The 9,599-nt window shown below is 41.2% G+C and overlaps 1 protein-coding gene across 5 annotated transcripts in view; it reads right to left on the bottom strand.

The window, feature by feature from the left end:
• The window catches only part of ZC3H13 (zinc finger CCCH-type containing 13), a 46,867-nt gene extending 38,076 nt beyond the window's left edge, over window positions 1-8,791 (bottom strand). For 2 of the 5 annotated variants that reach the window (XM_064645706.1, XM_064645705.1), the window contains exons 1-3: window positions 8,396-8,791; window positions 2,439-2,561; window positions 1,893-2,002 (exon numbers count right to left, since the gene is read on the bottom strand). In XM_064645706.1, the coding sequence (XP_064501776.1) occupies window positions 1,893-2,002; window positions 2,439-2,561; window positions 8,396-8,776 (614 nt within the window). In that variant the 5' untranslated portion in view covers window positions 8,777-8,791. Of the gene's footprint in view, window positions 1-1,892; window positions 2,003-2,438; window positions 8,206-8,395 lie in introns of those variants that run through there. The other 3 variants (XM_064645708.1, XM_064645709.1, XM_064645707.1) reach the window with 3 other exon arrangements.
• Between the last annotated feature and the right edge of the window lie 808 nt (window positions 8,792-9,599).

Consider the following 9,599-nt stretch of genomic DNA (forward strand, 5'->3'; position numbering starts at 1 on the left):
ATGCTGAAAGGGAAGAATCTTTTTCACACTGTAGAGCCAAGTTTTCCTACTGTCCGGTGATGTTCTGAACTACGGGACGCATTATAGTCAGATAAAACCATTAATGATGAGATTTATTGCAGACAGGTATGAAACAGAAGGAACAAGAGAGAAAGGCAGCAAGATATGCTTTGTCCTAGCAAACTGCAGACAAGTGACTTCCCTGGCAGGCCTGGCTAAACACATGTAGACATGCTGCCACTATGTTATCCCAGATACTTGAACAAGAGTATTGCTTTAACTGAACTGATGTGGAAGCAGCATTAGCTCAGCTTGCGTGAAGCCAGTAAATTGCATTCGAAATGCCTGGATAACATTTGTGAAAATCTCTCTAACGTTAAATGGCATGAAAATGCCAATATTTTATTATGTACATAAACCAGCTTTTTCTATGCCTGGCCAAGAGCTATCAGTAGAAACTTCTGAAGACAAGCAGGCTTCTTTCATTTGTCTGGTTTGGGGTGTGTGTAGGGGTGGTGGGCTTCCTTCCCCTTTTTACTTTTAAGAACACCTTTATTAAATGTTGAATGTTTCAGGTAAATAAGCAGGAGGATTTGTCCTTTGACTTTTTCATATAGTCCTAGTAAAAAAAGTCAGCAATAAAAAGCAGCAAATCAACGTTATTCTTAAATGTCAGTGGTGAGAGTGAAGCAGAAACACAGTTTTAATCATTAAAAGAAATGTCACCTTTCTTCAAATGACCAAGCAGAACTAAGCACTGAGTGTTCCAAATGCTGAAAGCAAGGAGAAAGTGACATTCTATCAGTTTTAAAATTTAATCTCTACCAGCAAATCACTTACTTCATCCATTTGGAACATTCAGTACAGAACAGAGTAAAATTGTTTACACATCAAAAGAAATATTAAACTCAGTGATGTATTTTGTATCCCAGCAGTCACCACCCTAGAAGCAATGGAAGATCAAACAAGCAAAGTCAATATCATCCTGAGAGGATGCCAGAGGAATAGGAAAAAGAACTGGAAACGGAACCCTAAACTCATGCCAACACTTCCCATTGTTGCTTTATACTTTGATGCTTCAGTGTGCCCATCCATAATCTAGAGGTAGCATTGGCATTATATTATTATAGCATTATGAAGGACAGTTCTTTGTAAAATGTGAAGCCTTCAAGCAAAGAGGTACTATGCTAAAACCATAATAATTTTTGTTCTTTATAGCAAGAATATTACAAACTTACTGCCACATTCAGTTTCAGTTAAGCAAGGTGTTATGTCACATAAAGGACAGTTGAAAAAAAATTTAAACTGTAGTAACATATGAAGAGCAGATAATAAAAAAATATTCTCTTTTGAAAAGTGAAGTAACACTGGATCTCCTTCTATGACACAGGATATTTTTTCTATATCTGACAGATAAAGTCACAAAACTATGTTTGAAGAGAAGTGTTTTCTCACAACAGGAGAGAAAGGATAGACATCTTATTCATCAAACAACATAGCAAAGGCAGAAGGGCTGTGTGAGTACTGCTGTAAGCAATTGCAAACCAGCATTTTAGAAAAGGACAGACAAGTATACCAAAAAGCTGCAGTGACACTACGCCAAAAGAAAAAAGTATTAAGGTACTTGAACTTCCCATTTCAAGTAATATAAGCAGTTAATCTGCATCCAGTGGACTCTATTTTTTTAAAGCTATATACACACAAAAATCCGGCACGTTGCCAAATTAATTGTTTTGAGCAGTTTCACAAGGCAATTGGTTATTGATAAAACATATGATTAGGCACACCACAGCATTTCACTTAAAAAAGAAAACAAAACAAAACAAAAGACATAGTTGCAAAAGCTATTTTCCTACAGCATGTGAAGAATTCAAAGTGAGTTCTTGATTTACCTTCTATAACTGCTGCTATAGCCTTTACCTCGTGGTGAAGGGCCATGTACGAATCTACATGTGTTCCCATAGAGGCAGTTGCCAGTCTTCAGCCAGTTACGGCACTGTGTCTAAGAGACAGACATTACTGGGTGAATTTCACACTCGTTTCTGGAAATACCATTGGTGTGAGTGTGGCAGAACAAACAAATGACTCCACATTAACTCCCATTTATCTGTAATTTCTGTCCACCAGTAATATAACTCATTAAAAAAATTAATCAACAATGATCATCAGGTCTGGCAAAGAAAAATTTAGGTTGGTGGAAATACTATTAATATGTAAAATACTACTGTTCCTCTCCAGAAGCTGGGACAACACATGTTATTTGAAAATTCTTGTATTAGTATCTTGAACATCCATGCGTTAAGGAGTTCTTTTCACCTTTACTTAACATCAGTGACATCTCAGTATTTGGTACTCGTGAGCTACTCTTTCCCACCACATAAATCCTGGAAAAGAAGATGATGGGGTGGGGAGGAAAAGAAGAACACTTTACAACTCACCTCTGCAGTACTTCCAGTGCTGGGTCCAAGCCTTTCAAACACACTGGGTCTTCGGGATGTGCTATCGGATATGGTCTTGGTATTTTCCACTGTGACCTTCCTTCTAATTTTTGACATTTTGTACTACTTCAACCAAAAAAAAAAGCAAAACTGTAAAATCCTTCAGTTTGGGGCTATTGACACTGAACTCACATGAATAAAATAGTATGGATATACGTTGTAAGAGTTGCTGCAGAGGTGATGAAGAAAGAAAAAGAAGTCATAAATGAGTGAAATGTATATAATAACAAGGAATGCCTCTGATTTGAACTAGTCAGCTGAACACCAGTAATGACAATTTTTATTTTATGACCTGATTTGTATTCTTCAGCTTCCCCTTGGGAAAGATCACATGATATGTTATTCATTTGGGCAGCAACCACCACTCAGAACAGATGCTTTCTTTCATCATGTATTTTTGGGGCATGAACTCAAGTGACTTAAAGTGAATAGAACTTTTAATGTTATTGTACCAACCTCTCAGAAACCAGTTCCAACCACTAAAAATGGCTGCCATTTTTGAAACAAATTTCCAAAACTTAGAGCTCCATTTTTCCTCCTTTGTTGTGTGTGACAACCTACTGAAAATCACCTTGATATCAAACACAGTCTGTGTTTGTTACTGGTTTGATTCCTACAACTATTTGGAACCACATGAGTTTAGGAAAAAAACAAAAAACTCCACAACAGTGATACATTTCTTAAGGTTCTCAAAAACTAGCTCTTTTTCATTAAGAAAAACAGATTTTAAAGGAAATACAGCATAACTTTGATAAACAAGAAGTCACAATTTATCTTACCTGAGAAAAGGAGTTATTTATAGAAAGAAAAACATATTAAAAAAAAAAAAGGAAAATACACATTAAGCACTAGAAATAGGTTGTATAAAAAGGGCAGAATGGGCCCCAACATCTATTGTCCATTCTTTACATGCTACTTGATCTACACAGAAATAAAATCAATTTGGGAACATCTGCCAGGTGCTGGACAATTTAGATACAGCTCAGAAAACCACCTCTTTGTTAAACTGCAAAGTGCCATCGCTCTCATTAGTCAGCAGAGCATGATTAGCCAAACACTAATCCTCCTACCCTTCTGCTGCTGCCTCTTCTGCTCCTATCCATGCGTCACTGCATTTAGAACACACACACACACTCTTAAGCTAATTTCTCATACACTAACAGATTACAAATGTCAAGAAGTTCATCCATAGAGCCAGAATAATACAAATTTAAACTAACATCCACCAGAGTTGATTAATACACATTTTTACCATCTGATCAGCAATGTGTTCCCACAGTATTCAGATTGTAAGGTTACATTTCACAGAAAAAAAATATTATAATGCATAAACATGGACACTTCATTATCTGAACCCTACAGTTATTTCTATGACAATATTTCCTTAGGAGTCTGACACCTGTGCACTTTCTACAAACAAAATGTTGTGCTGAAGCTCTTGCTAAGCACTTTAGCTCCTTTATAAACAACAGAAGAAAGCAAGCTTACACCATGTACTTGAGATTTCTCAGTAGAGCTCTACTCTACTGACTGCTTCTCCAAGCCTCTGATTATCTGAAGAATTTTATCTCATAAGTAAGGTTCAGATAACCAAGACATTAACCAAGATGCTCAGGGAAAGTGAAAGTTAACCATATGGTGTATACCAAACATTAAAAACAATGGTTAACATCAATTAGTGGAAGCAGACAGTCAAACAGTAGAATTTGCCTGTAGTATGAAATTATTTGGGTTAGTAAAAACTGTGGAGAACAGAAATTTCCAGAAAGATCTAACTGAGTTAGAGAATTGAGTAATACAACAGCAGATGAAATGCAAATAAATACAATGCAATGCACACAAGGAGAAATGATTTTATCTAAATATTTGATGAGATCAAATTAGTCCAGTCTTCTGAGAAAAATAATTAGAAGTCATTGTGGACAGCTCAATGTGCAGCAGTAGTTATAAAGTCTGACAGGATAAACCATTAAAGTTAGAAAGCAAAACAATACCATGTCTCACCTAGCTGAGCACCCTTCCATTTCAGGATTCTCACTGAATTTCAGGAAAAAATCTACTAAATTTCTACAGTTTCACACAGCCACACCCTTTAGTAGAAGATATAAAAATCAACTGACACATGCAAAAGCATTTTTAGTAAGACAATCATATAACACCTACTGAATTTGGTTTAAATATTTACAGTTAAAAGAGCCATATCTGAAATAAAAAGGGTTAGAAGAATGACACTAGCAATGGCATAAAGGAGAGCATTCAACACAAGAAGGACAGATGAGTGCACCTAATATGTAAGTACAGTACACGTTGACATGGTAGTAGTATACAGAAAAATTATATTCATTTTGCCTTTCCATTTGAATGTACTTAGATTTTCACAGAAACAGAGGCAAAACTTTTGGTTTGAATGTTACTTTTTACTCAGCATATAGCTTCTTTTTGGAATTAGCTTCTATAGGAAGTTATGATGATGACTAGGCTTGAAAGGATTGCTATAAGCATGAAGAGGATGAAGGGGGCAACATCATCATAACCGAACAGATAATTTAATTCCAACTGCATTCTTCCCCATATTTTGGACAATAATTTCCCACAGGGAAATTAAGAAGAATACCATCCAACCCTGAATCTTCTAAGCTTTGCAAAACCCCCTATTTAAAAAAAACCCAAACAAAACAAGACTTGAGACGAGAAATGAAAAAACATACTATTTCCGGTAGCATTGTGTCAATTCTATTCTTCTGTTCTGGCCCACATCCACCAGTTTGCAGTTAACAACAGATATTTTATTAACAGAAGGGATATTTCATGATAGATTACTCCAAGCAAACAAAACCAGCATGCTGTGAGTGCACAGCATATTCACTTCTGTATGCACATATCACATGAGGATCTCACTCATGCAACAAGAACTGCAAGACATTTCACTGTTAAGTGAATATAACTGTTACCAAAGGCTGCAGAATTAGAGTCCAGACAGAGGCAAACTGAGGAATTTTCGCTATGTCAAACATTATATTGGAGAGATTGCATCTGAAAATGCAGATGCATTTTCATTCTTTGAAGACTGAGTTGAAAAAATAAATAGACTATTAAAACAATATTGAAAATTTCAGATGTATAATGTCAGTTTTTGTGTTTCTGACAAGCTTCCTTGCTCATAAACAAGTACTGTGAGGTGAAAAGATTACATGTTTAATTTCCAGATTTCTCAGTGTGCACATCAATGGACAATCAAGAACACTTTAAATGGAACATCCCATAAAGATTCCCATAACTCACTCAGTTCTCACACATTTTCACCTTACGTTGTTTTAGCACTCATGATCACAGTCCTGCTATCAATCCCACACTGACAGCCAGCACAATGACTTTCCATCAAATGTCTGCCTCTGGATTACCATCTCCATAATAAACACTCAGGTGGGTTAGACAGCACTGAGTATCAGTGTGGACCGAGCCTTGAGCATTCTCAACAGTTCAAATAACTACTACCATGATTTAAAAAAAAATTTAAAAATTTCTAAGTCGAAAATTATGCACTTTAGGTACGTGACATTGCATTGCCAAATCTACTTCGGGGCCCTGAAGTATCTGCAACTTCTGAAACAGCTAACTACCACTAAGTGAAATTAACTTCATCCTCCTAAAATAAATTCTATAACTAAGATTTTAACTGTAAAGTATCACTTTTCCACATATAAATAAGATCCATGACAACCTGTAGCAATAAATTAGAAATATTATAATGCTCTGATAACTTACACACAGATGGTCTATGTTACTCTCTAAAGGAAGTAACTTTCCCAGACTGAGAGAATCTGTTAATAACATTAATTATACTACCATTTGAAGGAAAATATATTTCAGAGTATTACTCACATGAATAAACCTAAAATGTAAACAGACTTGAGAGAAGTGAGTGCACCTAGTGGGCACTAACCAAGGAACTGAAATCAATGAAGCATGATGTAATTGACACAGTACTCACTGAAATGTTACATTTTTATTACTAGTACTCCTGCATTTTGGTGTCAAGCATGCTTAAGATTTTTCTTCCATATTAGTGTGATATTGCATAAGCCACAATCAAGACACATCTGAAACACCTACTTTTCCAGTAGGAAAACCTAATCTAGCCCCCTGAAAAAAATGAATCCTAAAGGATTCTACCAGAAAACTAAAAACTGAGATGTAACAGAACAAAAGCAAAATTAAAAAAAAAAATAAGAGATAAAATCTCTTTAAGAAGTCCAAGACATCACTCGTAAGCATGTCAATGTCTGTGCATGCACACACCACACAGAAGCTAAACATTATGTCACTTTAGAAAATCCTACCTGTGAAGAGATAAATAATATGACTTTTAAAATAACAAGCAAAATTATTTTAAAGTCCTACAGAAGTTCAGATACAAGCTGATTATAACACTCTATGAGAAACTAAATATGTGTTAAAAACTTAATAACAGCTTTGAGAATGGTTCCCTGCACTTTTCAAAATGAAGAGCTTTTACCTGACAAGGTTTTGGTTCTGATTACAATGTTAACATTTCCAGTCACAATACAAATAAAATAGTGATATTTGAAGGAACTCCACAGGTTTACTGCCTAAAAGTAATACTAAAAATGGTAATTTGTGTTCCTGTCGAACCTTCCAAAAAACCAGTCAAATACTCACACAAAGCCTGTTTGACAAAACAATAGCATTCTAAACTTACTTCAACAACTCCTTGCTGATAACCCATCACCATATTAACTTGAACCTGTTCCTCTAATTTAACACATGATATTTCTCCACTGGTAGAGACAAGGAACTGCTAACTATGTTTGCAAAGCATACGATCATGGTTGGCTTTCTACGAGTGAATAAATAAAAATATTAGGCCCCAGTATCACATTAGGAAGTATATAGTGTTCCATGTCTAACAAAGTCCTCATACTCAAAGAAGATGTTTCCCCAGACTGAGAGAGAGTCTACGCAGACTGGTGTGGACAGGTCCAAGTTCACTCAGCTTTCACGTGAAGCTTGCTGGATACGTGTTACCTCCAATCTGTGAGCTGGATCACCACATTAGCAAGCTGTCACTCTCAGCAAACATGCTGAGAAGCAGTGTGTATATGATCTCGGGCACAGCCACACAGAGCCACACTTTTCAGATACTTCGTTCATGGGCCGAGTCTGTCCACTCCCGTCTGCACAGAAGCACCGTGAGTGCTTCACCACCGGCCCAAGATCCCTCACGGTCCTGGCGGCTAACCCACTATATGCCAAAAACCTGTTCCTCTTGCAGAAGGTTGACAAGAAATCAACGGTGGAGTGAGAATCCATTGAGAAATCAAAGGTGAGGACCGAAGCAGACTATCCCTAACACACCAACCCCACACACCCAGGCTACTTCTGGAACGGATGGGAGTTAGCCGTAGCCGCTACCTGAAGGAATGGTGATAGCAGAATTTATACGAGCGAAATTAGTAGTCCCTCTTGAGCGTAAAAAGCAGAAACTACTTTACTGCCAGAAAGTGGGAGAAGAGCCCTACTCCAGTGGGGAAAAAAACAAAACCCAAACCAAGCAAATCACGAACAACGAAGATCCGAGTACGTGGGAAGGAGTCTGCAGCACGGCCCCGGCCGGCGGGACGGCACCCCGGGCACAGGGCGGCATGGCCCCGCCGGGCACCCACCGCCGCCGCTCCCGGGGAGCCCCCGGGCGGCCCGAGGCCACGCACGGCGCCGGGTGGAAGCGCGGCCCTTCCCCGCCGCCGCGCTCCGTGGGCCCAGCGCCCCCGAGGCCCGGCGGCCCCGCGCCAGGCCTGGCCCGGTGGGAAAGGGGCGGGGGACCCGTCCCGCCTCCCGGCCCCCACCTTCCGCGCCCGCGGCCGTGCCGCCGCACTCACCTGCTCCTTGCGCTGCCGCGCCGCTCCCCGCCGCCTCCTCCGCCGCCGCCCGGGGCGGAGAGGGTGGGAGGGGGCGAGGGGGGGGTCCGTCCTCCCGGGCCTGAGCGCAGAGCGGCGCGGGCAGGAGGGGGAGGAGCGCGCGGAGCGGCGCGCGCCCCCGCGGACCCGCCGCTCCCGCCCCGCGCGCCGGGACAGCCGCCGAGGGACCGCCGCCGCCGCCACCGCCTCCGCGCGCCCTTCCCGGCGGCCCTCGCGCCGCCCGCGCCGCCGCCGCCGCCACCGCCGAGGGTGATGACGATGTGATGACGATGGTGATGGCGGTGACGGTGACGCCGATGACGATGGCGGCGGCGGGAAGGGCGGAAGCGGCTGTGCCGCCATCTTGGGGAGGGCGGGGGAGGCGCCTGGCTCCGCCTCAGAGGGAGGCAACGGAGATGGTGAAGTGTTTGCAGTTTGAGTGCTGTGGGGAGCCGCTGAGGGGGCTGGGAGTGTTTAAGCTGGGAGAAAAGGAGACTCAGCGGGACTTATCACTCTCTACAGCTGCCTGAAAGGAGGTTGTAGCCAAGTGGGGGTCCGTCTCTTCTCCCAGGCGACAGGACAAGAGGACATGGGTTTAAACTGCATCGTGGAGGTTTAGGTTGGACATTAGGAGGAATTTCTCCACGAAAAGGGCGATTAGACATTGTAATGAACTGTAATGAACCTCAGGGAGGTGGTGGAGTCACCATCCCTGTAGGTGTTTAAGAACAGACAGATGTGGCACTTTGCACCACGGTCTAGTTGACACAGTGGACACAGTTGTCCAGTCATAGGTTGGACTGGATGATCTCAGATATTTTCCAACCTAACCGATTTTGTAATTCTGTGATCTTCAATTAAACCAGGTTGCTCAGAGCCCCATCCAACCTGGCTTTCAGTGTTTCCAGGGATGGGACATCCACCGCCTCTGTGGGCAACTTATGCCAGTGCTGCACCGCTTGGATTGCAAAAAACTTCTTCCTTAATCTCGACCTGCCCTGTTTCAGTTTAAAACCATTGCCCCTTGTCCTGTCACCTTATAAGGGCCTTATAACATCTTATAAAGCCTAAAGGCCCATGTTTTGCCACACAAACCCTTGGCTGCAGGATAAATGAACTTGGCTAATTGTAGTGGAGGTGCCTGTGGGCAGCTGCCCCTTGGTGGTTTGGCCACCTGTGTGTCCTT

This window comes from Pseudopipra pipra, chromosome 2, assembly GCF_036250125.1.
Source record: "Pseudopipra pipra isolate bDixPip1 chromosome 2, bDixPip1.hap1, whole genome shotgun sequence".
Classification (NCBI taxonomy): Eukaryota; Metazoa; Chordata; class Aves; order Passeriformes; family Pipridae; genus Pseudopipra; species Pseudopipra pipra.